Consider the following 21,000-nt stretch of genomic DNA (forward strand, 5'->3'; position numbering starts at 1 on the left):
ATACTGGGATGAGGCTGTACATTGATGGTAGAAGGAAACAAAGATGTTTGGATTTAAAATTTTAATCAATGATTGGTAATACATGATACAGAGGCCTTAGAATAAGATTATTTTTCTCTTTAGAAGAGATCTTTAGGGAAGTTAGAATGATAATTTATTTTTAAAAAATTATAATGATAATTTTTTTTTAAAAAAGATACCTTGAAGCAATGTTATAGGCTTCATTTTACTGTATAAAATGAGTTTGATTTTTTTTAATAGACTGCCTTTGGGTATTGTACCTTAATCTTTAAAAAAAAAAAAAATCTTCCCATGAAGATGACTACCACCTTAAAATTTTTACTTTGCAATGTGAGACTTTTACTTGTGGTATGAGATTGGTGTGGAGGGTGACAGTACTGGGGCTTCAATCCAGGAACAGTCTACATTGAGCTACACCTCCATCCCTTTTTTATTTTTATTTTGAGACAGGGTCTTGCTAAGTTGCTGAGGGTCTCTTTGAGTTGCTGAGTCTGGCCACAAACTTTAGATCCTTCTGCCTCTGCCTTCTGAGTACTCAGAATTACATGTGTATACCATAGTGTCCAGCATGGTATGAGAATTTTGCCTCAAATACTTATGTATGTTTTTATAGTCTTGGATGAAATAGGTGTTAATGCATTTTAATCTTAAATTCTGACACTGTTCATCAGGAGCCAGGAAATTCTGTTAGGATAGACATCCTGTCTAACTTTCCCCTGTTTTGTCTGCCTGTGTGGTTTTACTTTTTCCTGGAGTAATGAATCTTGGAATGAACACTTCAAACTGAGAACTTCCTGCCCATCCTTTGTTCCATTTAGTTTAGTCTACTTAGAACTTTAGCATACAATTCGGCTTATTTTTAATAACTTTAGAAGGGAATTTATTTTCTTCAGATAATTTCCAGGTAAGGCACAATGGTCCACGTAAACAGTAGTCAGGTATCTTCTGTTAAGAACACAAAGGAGAAGATGAAACACTCCCACCCTTATAGTTGGATGAAGGTCTAGGTATATTTCGCTAAAAATGTGTCTCCACAGAATAGTGAATTCTGTACTGTTAGGTAGTAGTAGTTAATGCCCAACATAATTGGTTTCTCTTGTAATATAATAAATTCTCTGGAGCATGCGAGCCTTTTTAGTTTCCAAGTTAATGTACTTATTCCGGATTGTATATCCTAAGACTCATTTAGACTTTCATCCTTGAAACAGATTTCTTGGGCCCCTTCTGTAGCCAAATAATGTTAACAAGAAATATTTTTAAATGGTATGATTAAAGTTTAAATGGCCAAAGAGAGGACTGGGGCTATAGCTCAGTGGTAGAGCGCCCGCCTTGCACATGTTAGGCACTGGATTCGATCCTCAGCACCACATAAGAATAAATAAAGATATTGTGTCCAACTACAATTAAAAAAATATTTTTAAAAAATAGATTAATAAATGGCCAAAGAGAAAAACACCTGTTGAATTTGGTTTTTGTAAGACCAGAGGACCCTGCGGGGTTGTGCAACCTCTGCTTATTTTATGAAATGACTCTTTTTTTAATTCTTTGCATACTGGACATACTTAAATAGTATTAGAGCCAACACTGTTTAGATTTTATAAGGTTCTTTCTAGTCATAGTTGAAGAAGAGACCATAACCTCTCAAATCTCAAAACAGCTTTGGGAATATTAAGTATTTAATAAATAGAATCTTCTTAACCATAGGGGTTGCCCTTACCCCGCCTTTCCTCCTACTCCTCATTTTTATTTATTTATTTTTATTCTTTTCTAGCTGTTGTTTAAGTGGTTTTTTCAACCTAAAAAATCTTTGACCACATGTGGGATGTGTTAAAAATCTTCATCTTTCCCAAGTTCACCTTTTGTGACCCTAGAGAATTTTGCCCAAGTCATTCATTGAAATTGACACGATTCTGGTTTGTGAAAATGGAGCCAAAGCTGGTAGGTTGGTTTTACCTAACCTTATTTCTAAAGATGTATTCTTTTGGAACTGAGACCCACTTTGAAGTGAAATAGCCCCTGCATAATCAGGTTTGTTTCTTGGTTTGAATTCATGTCATTTCATTTTAAACATCTCCTAAGTGATGGTTTTTCAAAGTGATATGTGGAGAAGCTTAATCTCGTGAGTTCTATCTTTTTTTGCCTTTTCTTTTCCTCCCTCCCTCCTTTCTTCTTTCCTTTCTTTCTCTTTTTTTCTTTCTTTTATCGGCCGGTTGAGTTTTTCTTCCCTATAGGGGTTCTGTAATTAACAGCAGCAACACATCACCTGATGGTATTAACTCAGACTTTGTGAAATTTGTGCTTGTTGCAGCCATGGTTATTTGCTGGATCCTCCATCCAAGCAGACAGTAATTTTTTTCCTCTTATGTTGTTACATGGTTGTATTTCTCTTACTAGTCATTTGTGCCTAAATTAAAAAGCAAAACATAAACTCCAGAAGTCTTGTTAACATCTCAGTCTCACAAGATGTATGAGTGGCATCTGTCCCTTTCCAGGACAAGCCTCTCTGCATTTGGAACAAAGATGCATTGTATTCCCCCTTGACATATTTTGGGTTAGAGAATTGTGCTGATATGTCTATATCAATAACTCTTACATAATGGATAGTTTTTAAGGGGAAGGAATGATTCCCTGGTCATTAACTTAAATCAGCAATAAATTTTTCTGCTCTGATTATTTTGCTAACTGAAGAAGTTGCATTGCTACTGGAAAAGTGAGAATTATTCCATGTTCTAACCTTTGAGCTGGCAGCTAAGATCTCCTTGGGGACAAGGACAGTTTGTAGTTATTTAGAATCTGTAAGAAGGGCAGCAGTGCTGTAAACAGCCACTAAGAATGGGGGATTCAGTGGAAGCATTCCACTGCTGTCCTACTGCATTCAGTGACTTGAGAATCATGTACCTCCTTGTCATCTTCAGCTTACTTTGGATGAACCTTACTAGTGAGGCTATTTCTATAAAACACTATCGTATAATGCTTGGGTTGAGAAGAAGGAAAAAAGGCTATTTTAAAATGTACAAAAGCATATCTAAACCTCAAAACTATTTCACAATCTATACTTGCCTAAGAAATATCTGCAAACTGGGAACATCTTAAATGTATTGACTTGCACACTTAATATTATACTTTTATAACAGTAGCAAGAACAATTCAGTTCTTTTTTTTTTTTTTTTTGAGATATCAGGTTTTTTGCTTTGTTGCCCAGGCCAGCCTCAAACTCCTGAACTCAAGTGGTTTTCCTGCCTCAACCTCCCAGGTGCACACACCATTATCATGCTGACTTTAACCCTTAATTAGAGAATCTGTGCCGGAAATATGGTCCTACTTCTTAGCCTGGCCTAAAAAAACTTGAGTTAAGTGCCTAAACATATTTTTAAAACATGTCTTCATAGATACATGTTTACACATATGTGTATTTAATGTTAGTTATCTTTCTCCACATGTCAATTTTAAGGGAATCAAACCCAGCATCAGATATTAAAATTATAGCTCAGATCTAAGGAAATGCCAATGATCTGCCTTAATTTGATCAATACTTTGGAATTTTATTATGTAGAATTTAACTTGAAATAACCTGAGGTTTAGGCTGGGTTCCTGACAGCTGCTGTAAATAGTACCTTCTGTACTTGGAATTATTCTGAGAAATGTGCTTCTCTCAGTATTGTCTTGTGGATTCAGGAAGCCCCTTCCCCATGTCCCTTCAAGTTTCCCTTTTCTCTTCAAGTTTTCTGGAATTATTTTTTTTTAAATTAAATAAGAGTATAAATAATTTTGGAATGAACTCTTAAGTTCTTTATAATGGGAATGAGATGAACTGATGATTTTCTTTTTAAAATGTTTTATTGTTACAAAAGTATGCCTGGGTTTCTATAGCTGCATTTATTCAGCAACTCCTAAACTTGTAACTTATTAACTAAAATTCACTAAGGAAAAATATATCCTAATGTGGAAAAGTGTAGTTATTCAACATAAATTTCTTGTAACAAATATTAATTGAGTACCTTGATACCTGTCATCTACCATTCTAGGCACAGGGAAATTCTGTTCTCTGTTGAGTGTAACTTCTACTGGGGAAGACGGTAGACAAGAGAGAAAATAAAAAGATAATTTGAGATAATGGTAATAAAGATGACAATAAAATAAGGTAATATGGAGAAAGGAGCAGGATAGAAATGGAAGCTACTTCAGATCAGTGGTCAGGGAAAGATCTCTCTGAGGATATTACATTTTATAGGAGACCTAAATGATATGAAGATCTGGCTATGAAAAGACCTAAGGGAAAAAAGAACTTTCAAGATTGAGGGAAAAGATGTGTGTTCATAGAATAGAATTCAAGTCCTGAGGACTGCAGCATAGTGATTGAGAACGGAGGTGTGCCAAATCAGGACAAGAAGTTTGATTTTATTTAGATAGCAGTGGAAACCACTGAAAAATTCCTGTTTTGTCTCTCATGGGTCTGATTTAAAAGCTTTTTTATAACTTGGAAAGATTCATTGTAAAGGCTGCTACAATGCCCTTAAATTTTTTTTAAATTTACTATTTTAATAGGTAATAAATATATTTACATGGCTCAAAACTGGAAAAGACCAAAAGTAATACAGTGGAAATTGGTTTTCCCATCGGGGTACCCAGTTTCCATCTGAGGAAGTAAGCAGTGTCCCTAGATTGTTGTGTAGCTTTTCAGTGATATTCTATATATTTTTAAACAAAAATGTTTTTATTAAAAATTGATTTTTACAGATGTTTATTATATCATATCTGTCATAATTATTTAATCTATTCACTATTGATAGACTTTCAGATTACTTCCATTTTTTTTTGTGAGTTTACAATTAGTGCCATATTGAAAAACCTTTTGTATTTGTCACTTTAAATAAATTAATAAGGATAATTTTTAGAAGTGGAATTGCTGGATTAAAGGGCATGTGCATTTCTTAATAGATATTGCCTTTCACAGAGATTGTAATGATTTGTACTACAACCAGATTTGTTCTCCTTACCCTGGGCAAACGTTATCAAACATTTTGATCTTTGCCAATTCAGTGGTTGAATCAATGTGTAATTCAAGTTGCAATTATCTTAGTAAGAATGAAAGTTGAATATCTTTCCATATATTTAGAAACATTGATACTGCCATTTCTGTAAACCATTTTTACCCCATTTTTCTGTTAGGCTATTGGCTTTTTTCTTCTTAATCTCTAGATTCATTTAATATTGTTAAATCCTTCTATAGGTTCAGTGTTTAAGAATTTTAAAAAATGAAATGAAAGACCAGACATCTTTAATTCATATAATTTTACAAAGCATGAAACTGATTAAAAAATAAATAAGGAAACCTTAGTTCTTCCTTTGGTGATTGAGGTCACTCTTCATTGCCCCTAGGTTCATTTTAAGAAGTGTCTCTAATTAGAAAAACAAACATACATACACACGTTTAGTATTTTGTTAAATTGAACTCCAGAAGATTTACTCATAATAGATATTCAAAAGTCATTCAAACCTTGCAACAAAGGAAAGTCAGTATGACCTGTAATAACTGTCCTTGAGGTAATGAGAAAGAAATTATTACCTCCTGGGCTGTATATGATTGAGTACACTGTAACAGAAACAAAAAGGAAAAGCTCCTCTTAGGTTACATTAGTTTCTCAAAAATGAGTATACCCAAGTCTTTTATAGTTGTTGGTTTTGGTGTTTTTTGTTTTTTTTTTTTTTTTTAATCAGTGATCTTTTTTGGCATCTCTGATTTGGAAAATGCAAATGTCTCTCAGGTTTAAAATAGATACGACATTGGATTTTTCTTTACTTGGAAACTGTACAAGGCTTTAAACCAAAAGATTGAAAAAGAGAGAGAGGGATAGGTTTTTTAAAGTCACTAACAAACCATTCTCTGGCAAGAAACTACATTCCCAGCTTGTGCATATTGTGTATTATGTTGTACCACATGAAATTGCCTATATTCAACTATTTTTTTGGCACACAAAACAATAGTTTCGTGGTTCAATCTAATAATTTCACAATCTTATTCCTATCATTTTAAAATAAATGGACATAAAGCTAATTCATAGAACTCATATATGAGATACGTGTCTACATGTGTTAATTGGTTGATTTGATTTCTTTTTTTTTAATTTAGATAAGTAGAATAGATTGATGAGAGGAATATGGTCATGGAGGAATCAAAGACAAACAAATGACTGCACAGTATGTAACACTTTCCAGAGAATATTCTAGCCTAGTCTGTATTCTCTATGGGATAAACTATTGGGACATTTCCCTTTTTGTACAAGGAATTTATATATCTTGAAAGAATTCTGATAATATAGGAGTTTAGCCCAAATTAGTTCAAGAATAAAGACAATTATAACCAGTCTTTCTCTTCTTGTTGAATGAAGATAATACTGGGGGGGCCTACTTTTATGAGAATTGAGATTGATGTGCCAGGTTGAGAGTTTGGGACTTTGCAATTTATCCAAAAGAATAAATTAATGTGATCTGGGGTTGTGGCTCAGTGGTAGAGCGCTTGCCTAGCATGTGAGAGGTACTGGGTTCAATCCTCAGCACCACATAACATAATATATAAAACATAACATAATATAAAAAACACAGCACAAAATAACTAAATAAAATAAAGGTGTGTGTCCATCTACAACTAAAAATAAAAGTAATAATTCCACTTTTAGAATTTGTGTGGTACTAAATTCAATAAATAAATAAATCAGTGATCCTTATTACACTGCAAATCTGATACACTAAACATTGTTGAAAGGGCTGTGAAGAAGCAACAAATTAGAAAATATAAAGAACTTAAAATGCAACTGGATAAATACTGAGTGAATATCTTTGGTTAAAGGCAAGCTATGCCAGGTAGTAAGGTGATGGATACAAGGAACACAGCTTTATATTCTTAGTAGCTTAAAGTCTGCTGGAGGCAGCAGAACTTTTGAAAGTATAAAAGAAGGCAGGAAAATATAGGTTTGGTTGGAAATCGAACAGTGTAATTTCTTTTTTTAATTTGTTTTAATTAGTTACACATGACAGTAGAAGGCATTTATGCACTTTGATATATTATACGTAAGTCAATATAATTTCTCATTTTTCTGTGTACATATTGCAGAATCATATCGGTCATGCAGTTACATATATACATATGGTAGTAAAGTCTGTTTCATTCTACTGTCTTTTCTATCTCCACATTCCCTCCTCTCCCCTCCCATCACTTCCCTTTACCTAATCTAAGGTAATGCTATTCTTTCCTAGTGCCCCCCACACACACCTTATTGTAAATTAGTAACTGCATATTAGAGAAAACATTTGGCCTTTGGTTTTGTGGGATTGGCTTATTTAGCTTAGCATCATATTCTCCAACTCCAACCATTTACTGGCAAATGTCATAGTTTTACTTTGCTTTAAAGTTGAGTAATATTCCATTGAGTATATATACCATATTTTCTTTATCCATTCATCTATTGAGGGACACCTAGGTTGGTTCCATAGTCTAGCTATTGTGAATTGAACTGCTATAAACATTGATGTGTGGGGCTGGGGTTGTGGCTTAGTGGTAGAGTGCTCCCCTAGCATGCACGAGGCAATGGGTTCGATCCTCAGCACCACATAAATGTAAAATAAAGATATTGTGTTAAAAAAAAATTGATGTGGCTGCATCACTGTAGTATGCTAATTTTAAGTTCTTTGGGTATAAACCAAGGAGTGGGATAGCTGGGTCAAAAGGTGGTTCCATTCCCAATATTCTGAGGAATCTCCATACTGTTTCCATAGTGGTTGCACCAATTTGCAGTCCCACCAGCAACGTATGAGTGTACCTTTTTCACCACATTCTCGCCAACATTTATTGTTGCCTGTATTCTTAATGATTGCCATTCTGACAGGAGATGAGATCTTAGAATAGTTTTGATTTGCGTTTCTCTAATTGCTAGAGATGTTGAACACTTTTTCATATATTTGTTGATCAATTGTATTTCTTCTGTGAAGTGTCTGTTCAGAAACAGTGTAATTTCTGTTCAAAGCATTATTTGTGTGTTATAACAGCATCAGTACATTTTATTTTTTATATTTGTCTGTCCTCCGGAATTTAACCTTCTAGGTTGAAATCATATTATGTTGATTGACTTAAATCTCTTGTCAAAAATGATTAATGAGGGGCTGGGGTTATAGCTCAGTAGTAGAGTGCTTGCCTTGCACGTGTGAGGCACTGGATTCAATCCTCAGCACCACATAAAAGTAAAGTTAATATATTTAAAAAGAAAAAAAAATAGTTAATGACCTCATGGTCTCATAATGCCTGCTAGGAAGCATTCTGTCTGAGAGAGCTATTAGTTGTTAACTGGTACTAATTTAAGTGATATTACAAAGATTGACAAAGATAATTTGAAGTATATTTCTTGATGTAATCAGAAGAGGTCTTTCTTCACAAGTCAAGATTGGTAAGCAGGAAAATAAGTGATGGTATATAACAGATATGTTCAGCCTCAGAGTTGTCAGCATACTAGAAGCTTGGCATTAAGAGAACTCGGACGGTCTTGTCTTAACTTGTTTGAAGCTATGAACAAACATTTTGGCTCTAGTTGTCTCCTGCAAAGATTCTCAACCTATGACCCTCAAATAGATCTTTTCTAAAATTGTTTTTCTGCTGGGCATCTGCAGCAATTGGCATGAAGTGCTAGAGAGTTCATGTAGCACCAGGCTACTTTGCTGATGAAAACTTTGCCCGTGGTGCCTGCTATAAGTGAAATTAATTAGACTTGTGCTATCCTAGTCAATTTCCCTCCCAGCAGGTTGTATGGTTAGAGCTCCTGAGAGTCTTAAGACTGAGTCTTCAGTTCTACTAATTGCCGGGTTGTACATTTTTAAAAATTGGAAGATGGGTGGTGATACACACACACATGACTTGGCTGCAGCAGAGAAGATGGAGAAAAATAACTAAGACCAAACTAATATTTTTTTTCTTGGTTGTAGTAATAGACCAAGATTTTGTAGCAATAATTAATCTGGTTTTTAAATTTTGTCCTTTTCTTGTGCTTGAGAATTTCTAGATGATTAATTATCAGATAAATTTGAAGTTTACTTTTTTAACAAAAAACTTCAAATTAGAATTTTTATGATGGCTTAGTGTAGAGAGAGTGTGAAGCACACACCTCCAGAGCCAAATTTTATGCTAACTACTATGTAAAATTCACATCTCATTGCCACCTTACCCAAAAGTGGGACTTTTGAAATTTCATTCTGACCAGTAATGGTAACTGGGATTTGTAAAACTGCATAAGGTATATTTGCTTGTTACTGAACAAATAAGTAGTTCTGTGAGAATGTTTTCTTTCAAATGCAGGCTTACTTTGAAGGTGATCACAATAGTATTTAGTGTTTTGTTTTGTTTTTTATGGGGGATTGAACTAAGGGGTGCTTAACTGCTGAGCCACATCCCCAACAACATATAAAAGACAACAGTTGAGAGAAAAGGGAATAATTAAGCTATTAGAGTTGTTACAGAGTGAGTATATGATCATATATAAGATGTAAAATAATTAAACAGGCATATGAATCTGTAGTTCTAAGATATAAGTCACAGATTTGTCTTTGGGCTTCCTACTGGCCCAGTAAAGAGGGCAACATGATCAGTTATAATATTTAAGTTGTTTGTCCATAGTTGAAAACTAACCAGGTGTTCAGGAAAGAAAATTATCCCTTGGTTATTATAAATCAGACAATATCCTTAAACTGTTGTACAATACCCAAGTACCTGTCATCCCTAACAAATATTTGTATTCTCATATTTGCCTCATGTCATCCTTATTTTAAAACAAACATAACACAGTTGAAGTATCTTATATTCTCTTCCCAATCTTATTCTTTCTCTCCTGTGATCATAAAACTTATAACTTGTCAGTGTTGTTTTTTCTTTCTTTCTTTTTTTTCTTCTACTTCATGCATATATCTGTAATAGTACTTAAATCTTAAATTTGCATAAATAGTATACTGCACGGCACATGTCATTCCAGAACTTTCTTTTTTCATTAGTTCTGTGATATCCATGGTGCTATAGATCTAGTTTATTAATTACAAATCACGAAATAATAGTTTCCCATTATGTGGAAGTAATCTAATTTAATTATCTATTTCCCTACTAATGGATTTTTAGTTTGTCTAGTTTTTCACTATTAGAGTGTCATTTTGAACACTCCTGTCTATGTTTTCTTGTGCCTAAGCATAGAGTTTTCTAGGGCAGTGGTTCTCAAATGTGGCTCCAGAAGAAGCACATCAGGATCACCTGGGATCTTGTGTCCAGCCCAAACCTCTGAATCAGAAACTTTGGGGATGGGGCCAGCAATCTGTTTCAGAGGTGATTCTGAAGAGCTCCAAATTTGAGAACTAGTGCTCTAATGCATACACAGCTAAGAATGAGATTACTAAGGCTTAGGGTACATATTCTTTAAATTTAGCTGGATATGGCCAGATTCCCATATGTAGTATAGTTACTGCTTTACAGCCTTACCAATAGTTTATGAAAGTTCCTATTTTCTCATTCATACTATGGTTAAATATTTTTTTCTTACTGGTCTAGGAGATATAAAATGTTTAAGAGATATTTTCTTTTTTCTTTCTTTTATTGTTAGTGATAACTTGTACAGGATAGTTGCCCTTTTTCTTATTGACTTTTGTATGAACAATTTATAATTAATTTTTATATATTAATAAAATTATTAATATATGCATTACAAGATTTTTTTCCTTTCCTTCTGTTTTGACTTTGTTTATGTTACTTAAAAATTGTTGCCAAGCTGGGCACAGTGGTACACGCATGTAATCCCAGCAGCTCGAGAGGATGAAGCAGGAGGATCATGAGTTCAAAGCCAGCCTCAGCAAAAGCAAGGTGCTAAGCAATTCAGTGAGACCCTGTCTCTAAATAAAATACAAAATAGGGCTGGGGATGTGGCTCAGTAGTCAAGTGCCTCCTGAGTTCAGTCCCTGGTACGCCTCCCCCAAAAATTCACCAGTTTTAAAATCATATGTATTTAAGGTATGCAACCTAGTATTTTGATATGTATATGCATAGTGAAATGATTACTTCAGTCAAGCCAATTAACTTATTGCCCACATGTGTACATGTGAAAAAAGCACACGAAGTCTACCCTCTTAGCAAATTTCCAGTATAGAATACAATACAGAATATATTACAATTAACTGTAGTCTTTATGTTGTTAGATCTTTAGACTTACTCAGCCTACCTATGTGCAACTTTGTACCCTTTGACCTATATTTCCTTATTCCCTCCTGCCCAAAATTCACCAATTTTTTTTTAATGTCCTTTGTATTTAGAAAGGCCTTATAGAGAAGTTTAAGTTGGATTTGCTTTGCTGCTGGAATACTATCCCACTGAGACATATAGCAGTTATTTGAAAATAGGCTGGGGCTGGGGCTGGGGCTCAGTGGCAGAGTGCTTGCTAGCATGTGTAAGGGACTACATTGGATCCTCAGCACCACATAAAAGTAAATAAATACAATGGAGGTATTGTGTCCATCTACAACTTTAAAAAAAAATAGACTGGGATTTATGAGAGAGGTAAGACTTAGAGAGATTTGGGAAACATTTGTGTAAGGCCAATAAATTGACACTGTTAAGATGGATAAAATTGCCATAAAGACAATGTAGATTGAGAAAATGGTCAAGGATTAAAGGGGAAGCAACAATACAGGAAGAGAATCCAAGAGATTTGAGGAATGATCAACAACAGAAGGATCTAGAAAATCAGATGGTAACAAATTGTGAGGAGATATTCTCTAATGCCCCTTAGAGAAAGGAGCACATTTAAGAAAGGTGTAAAAATGTTGCCTTTAAGAATGCAGCTAGCAGGCTGGGATTGTGGCTCAGTGGTAGAGCACTCCCCTAGCATGCAAGAGGCCCTGGGTTTAATCCTCAGCACCACATAAAAATACATAAAATAAAATAAATTAAAAGGTATTGTGTCCAACTACAACTAAAAATAAAATAAAATAAAAAGAATGCAGCTAGCAAAGGTTTGAGGAGTAAAAGATTTCTACTACTTTAGCAGCAAGTATAAGAGATGACGCAAAGTTAGAGCAATATTGCTGGGGATGTAGCTTAGTTGGTAAAGTGCTTGCCTGGCATGTCCTAGGCCTTGTGGGGTGGGGTAGAGGGGTAACAAGGTCATTTTGTGTTAGGAGAGGAACATTTGTGCCCTTAGGGAAGGAGCCAGTGGCAAGTTGGGAAGTATGAAGTTGCATCTGGTAATCTTGCTGGCTCCTTTGCAGGCAGCCTTTTCATAGATGTTCTTTATCTACGCTTTGAATAAGATCATTTGGTAAGATAATATTGAGCACTGTGCAAGGGTTAAGATAGGCTGCTATAACTGAGTAGGAGACTACTTTAGGTGGTCTTCTCTGAAGTAAATATTAAATTTGAGACCTAAGTGGTAAGGAACCATGTGAATGGTCAGGATAAAGCTTTCCAGACAAACCACAAAATTTCCAGTCTCTAGAAGATCAAACAAAGAATAGTAAACCAATCTAATAAATATTGTTTGTTGGATTCAACCAGAGTGAAGAAAGAACAGAAATCTTTGTTCCCTGACTTTGGAAACCTTGTTTAACCTTCAAACTGGCGATGTCAAGGGTTCCAAGTCCTCCACCTCCGGCAGAAATGTCGAGTGGCCCTGTAGCTGAGAGCTGGTGCTACACTCAGGTAATTTCTTGATTCACCCTGTAAATCTTGCATCTTGGGAGGATTTGATGAACAAATATTCTTTTTGCTTTTCTATGTTGTGTTTCCTGCTTTCTCTGGAACATTTAAAGTGCTTGTCAACCTTGCATTCTTTTCTTGGTTTTTCACATGGAATCTGAATCTCCAAGACTAGTGTTTTTCGATGGTGGTTGAAAGGGGGAATCTTAGAAACTAGATTTGTTTATATCCCCTTGATGGAAATATGCACTAAGGCTCCCCTGCTGGAGGATCCATGTCTGAGATTTGCAACCCCAGGCAGTGTTCTCAACATCTCAATTGGAGACTCATTTTAGGTCTGGTATTATCATCTGCTTTCCCAGCCCTGGTTTGATACTGGTCCCTCTGCTCCATGTTTTTTCACTTTCCATACAGTGTTTCTCAGAAACTCAAAAAGTTATGAAAAGCAATTGGTCAGTGTGAGATTTTTTAAAAATGAGGGAACTGAAGCAAGAAAACGCTGAACCTCCTTGCTAGCTCAGCCATGCTAGCGGGCGGGCATCACATAGAGAGAGGGAGGAGGGAAAATGTTTATCTGATCTTCAGCCTTTTTTTTTTTTTTTCCACTTCCTATTTAATTGCTTTCCTGATTTTCTATCAACAGATCAAGGTAGTGAAATTCTCCTACATGTGGACCATTAATAACTTTAGCTTTTGCCGGGAAGAAATGGGTGAAGTCATTAAAAGTTCAACCTTTTCATCAGGAGCCAATGATAAACTGAAATGGTGAGGAAGAATACCTCTACCTGTAAAATTTTTTCCCCTAAGTTGCCTATTTTGCTTGGTTTTATGGGACACTGATTAGAATGTAAGTTCTTTTTTTTTTTTTTTTAATATTTGTTAGTTGTATTTGGACACAATATCTTTAGTTTACTTATTCATTTTTATGTGGTTCTGAGGCTCAAACACAGGGCCTCACACATGCTAGGTGAGTGCTCTTTCGCTGAGCTTTTACAATCCCAGCCCTAGAATGTTAAGTTCTTGAAAGCAGGGACTTTGTTTTGTTTTTACTATGTCCCCAGTGCTTAGAACAGTGCCTAGCAAACAATAGGTGATCACAAAAATTTGATTAATTCATTGAATTTATCAGAGATCAGTAAACTCAAGCTGTAGGGTAATACAAATGAATAAAGAGGACCAATGTTAAAAATGATATCCATACATGGTATGAGTAGTAACTACTTGGCAATCAAGTAGGTATCCTTATAAAAGGAGCAGAGGCTACTCAACTCAGCCAACCATAGCTATCTGAATAAGGGCTGACTATCACTAGATTTTCTGGTTTTCTAAGAAAAGCTAGAAATCTAGCTTAAACAAAAAATTTTGACTTTTTAATTGCTTATTTTTAAGCAGTAAAGGGGGGAGGTTATTTGCCTGTGGACTGGACTGACCAGGTTGTAGGATGGAATTTAGCCAGCAGGCTAGTGGTTAGAGTAAGGACCCATCTCTCTCTTCTCAGCCTGCTCTCCATGCTAGCTTTCCTTGTGCTTAAAGGCTGACTAGTAGTAGCAATGGACATAACCCACTATGTGCCAAGAATATGTCACAGTAGCATTGAATGGATGAGGTCTGAGTTCTCTAAACTAATCCCTATGGCAAGGGCAACGTGATCTGGGAGTGGGGATCAGTCATCATCAACTGTACAATGTTATTTATGTAACTGGACTGAACTGATTTTTCAAGGTTGTTGGCATCTCAGCTTTACCCTTGTTACTGTTCATAAGAACAAAGATGGTGTGCTGTCTTAGTATACATCAACATTGCTTGGGTCAAAATTCTGGCTTTTTCACTATGGATTTTTCAAATAGCATTTCAAAAATCAAAATCGTGTGTCATCTTAAAGAGGAGCAGGCACTTAAGGATATACCCATATGCCCATTACAAAGACCAAATATATCTCTGAACCAGTTTGGAACTCTTTGACAACCAACTGAAGAGTTGTTTATTCATTTATTTAGCTGTGTACATTAAGCAGTGGACCACTAGGTATTGAGAGAGCTGTTTATTCTTAGGCATTATATTTAAATTCATATCTGTAGCATATTATATAGTGATGTATGTGGCATCTCTACTCCCTAGAGAAGCACTGGATTGGGCCACCTGTTTAAGAGAGGTGTCATAATACTGGCAAGGCCTAAGGATACATATGGCCTATGTATTCTATGTGATAGAAGCAGTGTCTGAACCACATGCAGTTCAGCTAATGACATTTACAACTTAACTCACTTGAACCTATTCAGTTCTGCTTAAATTTTATTTTGATCCATCCATAACAGATTGGTGTCTCTAACTATTTAGAAGCCTAGTTTGCAACCCTACCATGTATAATGGGGATTTACTTTTGTCTGTGCTTCTTCCATACTTCCTTCTTTATTTTCAGAATATTATTGCCAGATTGATAAAATAATCTGTAAAAGATTAGGTACCATTTGCATATTCTCTAGAATACTTTTTCTCTTCCACAGTGATATTAAAGGGTTCATTGGGTTTTGTTTTGTTTTTTGTTTCTCTGTTGTCTTAACAAAATTAAGGGCTGCTGTTCCTGAGATTGAGGATTGGAATATAACAAGACTAGGCTGAATTTTAAAATGTTTCAGGGTGAAAAAGATGAAAGCCCCTTTATTTTTGTTGTTTACTTTTAAAAGGTGACCCAAATTGCTCTAGAAAGGTGGTTCCCAAGTAGTAATTCTACTGAATCATAATCTGATATGAGGCCTAGACTTTTCTTTAAATATCTCCCTCTTGATTCTGATGTTCTATTCTGTTACTTCACAAGCATTTAAGGATACTTTTGACACCTTTTTTTTTTTCTTTTCCTGTTTTGGCAAGGTGTTTGCGAGTAAACCCAAAAGGGCTAGACGAAGAAAGCAAAGATTACCTGTCACTTTACCTGTTACTGGTCAGCTGTCCAAAGAGTGAAGTTCGGGCAAAATTCAAATTCTCCATCCTGAATGCTAAGGGAGAAGAAACCAAAGCTATGGGTAAATGTTCTTTTTGTTCAATTCTCACATCCAGTATATTCATAAACTGACTGGTTTTTGATAACCCTAAATATGACTTTTTTTTTTCCCATTCTAGAGAGTCAACGAGCTTATAGGTTTGTGCAAGGGAAGGACTGGGGATTCAAAAAATTCATCCGTAGAGATTTTCTTTTGGATGAGGCTAACGGGCTTCTCCCTGATGACAAGCTTACCCTCTTTTGTGAGGTGAGTCCTTTTACCCTGCTTGAGACTGTCCGTTCCCAGACTTCTTGGGCATTTGTGACTTGAATTGTATCAAGAATGTGGAATGAGAAAAATTCCCAAGTGGAGTAGTACTGTACAAATGTTATTTATGTGACTGGACTGAACTGCCTCATGATTTCAAGGTTGTTGGCATCTCAGCTTTACCCTTGTTACTGTTCATAAGAACAAACATGGTGTGCTGTCTTAGTATACATCAACATTAAGTTGCTTGGGTCAAGATTCTGGCTTTTTCACTGTGGATTTTTAAGATAGCATTTGGAAGGGCTATCATTTCAAGCTGAGGGGGGTGACCAGCAATAAAAGTATGTGTCTGTTCCTTTAACTTCCTGGCTCCTCCTTGAGTGAGAAGTCCCTGTATATTTGACAGTGCATTACTTTCCCTTTCTGCTGTTTGAATTAGGTGACTCCCATTGGGTTGTATGCCTATGGTTTGTCTTGCTGGAGTCACTGTGAAATAGAATAGTGGAAGCCACTTTTCCCAGGGTAAAGCTTGCTTACTCAGAGAGAGCTACCTGTAGTCAGGTAACTTTTTCTCACCAAGAACCTAAGAACCTTTTCAGATTTATAGAGGAACCTGTGAAGTAAAATTCCCAAACCAAGAGAAGCTGGTTTCTTTAATGAGTATTGTTTATTCTAATTAGTCATTTCAAGTTGTTTTCCATATATTCAGAAATGCTCACAAACTCATATTGAACTCCAGTTCAACTAGGACATTAACATTCCTGTGTATCATATGGTCTGGGAACCACTTCCTGAGCAGCACCACTTGATAAGAACAACCACTGTATCTTCATGGGGGAGGGTGCAGGCAAACTCCCAACTGCCAAATCCATCTGTCAAATAAGGGGCACATACCGTGAGTTAATGACAGTTCCAAAGGCATATCACCACCATGTGTCAGGAAAAGTTATCCCTTAGGAATCTTGCCCTTTTGCCAGAGAAGCCTGGCCAGCAATAGCAGGCTTCTGTATTTCAACAGAATGGTTGCTAATGATTAAAAAACTTTGCAGGCATGGTTTATTAAAATACTACACTGAATACGTAAAATAGAGTTTGTATAATAGCTGCTTCGTCTTCATTTTAATTGCTAAGTAAAAGAAATATTAGAGTGATAGCATCTATATAAATATGTAAAATGTGGCAGTTGTTTTATGACTGAACTTGAAATTTGAATTCCATATAAGGTCCTATTGGTCACAGATCCTACTCAGTTGTCTGAGTGAAGAAATGAGAACAATTAGGTGTGAGGTTAGATGTTATATATACAGAGCATCAGTTTTAATCTTTACCTATCTTAGAGTCTTGTGTTTCAAGAAAACTTTAAAATAGTGAAGAAGTCTAATTTTGTTGGAACCAAAAGCCAATCTTCAAAGCATTCTCTGAAGAAAATCTCTACATATTGCATCTGTCATTTAAGGCAGAGCCATCACCTTTATTGCAGCATTTCCAAGTCCACAGTGGATCCAGATCCAGCCTTTTCTCACATTGCTTCTTCCGCTTTCCCCAGTCCATTCCAGCTGCTCCAACCCCTGTATTGACATTCTTGATTTGAAAACCCGTTGGCCTGCCCTCACTTGGCAATCTCTCATCCTATGGTTAAGTCTGAGGCTATGTTCCAGCACTCACTCTCTTCACATCTCCATATGAAATTCTCTTAGGAGAAATCCTGTGGTTAAGTTTAGATTTGCCTTACTGACTTAGAAGGGAAGTGAGATGACACTTTGGAAACGAGGAGATGTTGAACAGGGAAGCGTCTGCTGGGTTCTGCTGATGCCATCGGTTTCTTACCATCGAACCAGGTGTGCCATCTGTTCCTCTCACACTTCTCTGTTGGCCACAGGTGCTGAGTGTTGCTTCTCATACTTGGGCTTGTGCCTAGTGAGACTCGTTTCTGTTCCAAGGCTCTCTGTGGACTTAGTAGCATTCAGCATTGCAAGACGGTTGCGTAGGCGTGTATATTGGATGTGTGGGTTTTAAAAATGTCTGCAACTCATCTAAGTTCTTAGCATTTTTCATAGCTCAATCATTTTTGTTGCAAGTTTTATCCCTTTGACCTGTCATTTACTTTAGGCCTAATTAATATTTTCTTACTATCTAGAGACCTTTATGAAGGTCTGCATGGAAATTTAGATTATAAGTGCCCACTATGAGCCATTCCTCCCTTGGCCCCTGGCCCTCCTGTGCTGTCCTGATGAAGGAAGTGCAGTTGTTTCAAGGACTTTTTGCTGCTCCCAGAGGCCCAAAGAAGGAATCCTAAGGTGAAAGACTGAGGATCACACTTTTGTGTACTTGGCCATTATTTTAGTATTTATTGTTACTGAATGTTTAAATTAAATTAGATTATAATTAGAAAATGCCAAATGAGTGGTCTTGTTTGTAATGTGCCACATTAGGTTCACTTCCAGTTTTCAGTGATGCTTTGTCTATTAGGAAATGTGGCAATTCTTCCAAGTTGATTTTTCTTAATTAACTTATTTAAAAGCATTATTTGAATTGTCCCCTTATTGCAATCCTTTGAGCTGAGTCAAATTCTGTTTTCTTAATTTCATTTATAGGGGGAGAAGCAGTGTCTCAAGAGGTCAGGTAATTTTTCCTAACATTGTGCAACAAATTAATGTCAGGGCCATGTCAGCTCTGCAGTTCCCATCTCTAGTCGGCTGCACTACGCTAAGTGGAGCTGAACTTCATTTACCTCTGGAAGCATGGGCGCTCCCAAGTTTTCTTGACAGAGAGTATTTACTTTTGGTAATGAAAGAAAGACATGAAAGCATGCTTAAATTACACTTTTTTAGGGCTGGGGATGTGGCTCAAGCGGTAGCGCGCTCGCCTGGCATGCGTGCGGCCCGGGTTCGATCCTCAGCACCACATACAAAACGAAGATGTTGTATCCGCCGATAACTAAAAAATAAATATTAAAATTTAAAAAATAAATAAATAAATTACACTTTTAATTTTCTCTTTAATAATTTGGACCACAGAAAATCTTCATGAAATTTTTCAGTTCTCTGTCTAGCTATTTATGTTGAAAACAAATGGCTGTTTGCAATAAAGATGCAACATATTCCCCCTTAATTGTACATGCCTTTGACAAACAGAAGATTCTAGTGCCTCTTTGTGATGTTGCAATTAAAAATGAAAAGGAAACACCATTTGAAATATGAAGTACCAAGTATCCAGATACTGGTTAACTCTTTCAAAACATCCCATATAGCAGCTGAGCTTGGTGGCACACACAATCCCAGCTACTCCAGTCTGAGGCAGGAGGATCTCAAATTCTAAGCCAGATTGGGCAACATAGCAAAAGCCTATCACAATATATTTTTTTTTAATTTTTAAAAATCCCATCCATTCCATGATTGTTCTTGAACTACAGAAATGTTGATTTAATATGTAAAATCATTATAGTTTATAATACATGATGATGTAGTAAACCCTACCACCCAACCTCTCCCTGAGATTGATCTCCCTACTCAGAATGAGAAACAGCTATTTTGAATTTTATGATAATCATTCCCTTGTTTATTATTTGTATTCATGAATAATATATTGTTTAGGTTTGGCTTATTTTTGATCTTTATAAAAATGATGTCATACTATATTTATTCATCCTCTTATTGATCGCATTTATGTTGTTGGTAGTCTTTTGCTGTGAGAAATATTGCTACTATATAAACATTTTGTATGCAGTATCTGTTTATTTTTCCAATTCTTTTAATTGTATAGAATTTAAAAAACCTATTTCCATGGGTTTTACTTTGACTTTATGTATAGATGAAGTGTATAAGAATTGGCACATCTTTAGTCTTTTATGAAATTTTCTTTTTTAAGAAAAGGAACTGACTTTAAAAGTGAGACCCTTTTACAACTTGAAATTTAGGGGATCATACAGTCTTCCTGAGACATTTTCATGCATTCATTTATAAGACGACATAAATGTCACAGTCACGTCATCTTCACAGCTGCAATTCTGAATGAGTCTCTATAGTCAACTTTATAGGCATTAAAAAAAGTCTTTAGTTTTTCTCAAAATGGTCTCATTTTAGCATCATCATGTTTGCAGAGAAAAACAATTCCTTTCTAAGTTAAAAGTTTGGGCTCTGACGACTCATTTGTGAGTGCCATTTAAAATTTATTTTTAATTAAGCGTATTTAATGTCGGTAAGAGGTGCCAGACATTCAGAGCTCTGGAGACTCCAAGCATCTGTATATCTACAGAACAAGCCTAGCCCAGACAGTACAGGTACATTCTCCTTCCTGCTGTTATTTTTTTTTTCTTTCTGTGTCCAGAGAAAGGAATTGTTCCAGTGAGAGGTGTCACAGTCTTTGGGCCCCACTCATTACCAAACATATATCTAACCAAGAACATCCAACCATAGTTGATGAGAAATTCAGCTTAGCTTTTGCCAATTCATTTTACCCAGTCTACTAAATTGCCATCAAGTGTTAATGACTTTGGGCTCCTGTCAGCCTGGTTTAATTCAAGCTAGGAACACAGTGCTAAAAGCATTCTCCATTCCCTTCATTGGCCATCCCCAGAGATTCCTGCCTTTCCCTCTGAGGAAGTTGTATTTAATTTGTCTTTCCTTTTCCTTTTCCTTTTTTTTTTTTTTTGGTTTTGTTTTGTTATAAATCAGTATTTTAGATCCATGACTGGGAATAGGCAACTTCTACTTTTGGTGTTAATAATATGAGAAAATAGCTGAACTAAGAAATCTTACATAGGACAAGAGAGAATCTCTGTGGGGTGATTTGTGCTGGATCCCAGACTGTTAAAATAATGTTATAATCTACCTCTGATAAATGTGATACTAATGCTAAACACATTCATAACTGATTAATTTGACCATTTCATTGCTCAAGACCATAACATCTAGTTTTAAACAAATGAATAATAACTTTCTCGACTTGATAGTAAATATCTCACTCTGGGAACGCATCTATGCTCATCAGTATATCATCAATGCACTTTAATATCTCACTTGATAT

At 35.8% G+C, this 21,000-nt stretch overlaps 1 protein-coding gene across 1 annotated transcript in view; it reads left to right on the forward strand.

The window, feature by feature from the left end:
* Spop (speckle type BTB/POZ protein) overlaps positions 1 to 21,000 on the forward strand; it is an 80,522-nt gene that overhangs the window by 46,792 nt on the left and 12,730 nt on the right. The window contains exons 2-5 of the mRNA XM_027924680.3: positions 12,590 to 12,733; positions 13,374 to 13,495; positions 15,599 to 15,750; positions 15,848 to 15,975. Of these exons, the coding sequence (XP_027780481.1) occupies positions 12,656 to 12,733; positions 13,374 to 13,495; positions 15,599 to 15,750; positions 15,848 to 15,975 (480 nt within the window). The 5' untranslated portion in view covers positions 12,590 to 12,655. The remainder of the gene's footprint in view (positions 1 to 12,589; positions 12,734 to 13,373; positions 13,496 to 15,598; positions 15,751 to 15,847; positions 15,976 to 21,000) is intronic.

This window comes from Marmota flaviventris, chromosome 17 (genome assembly GCF_047511675.1).
Source record: "Marmota flaviventris isolate mMarFla1 chromosome 17, mMarFla1.hap1, whole genome shotgun sequence".
Classification (NCBI taxonomy): domain Eukaryota; kingdom Metazoa; phylum Chordata; class Mammalia; order Rodentia; family Sciuridae; genus Marmota; species Marmota flaviventris.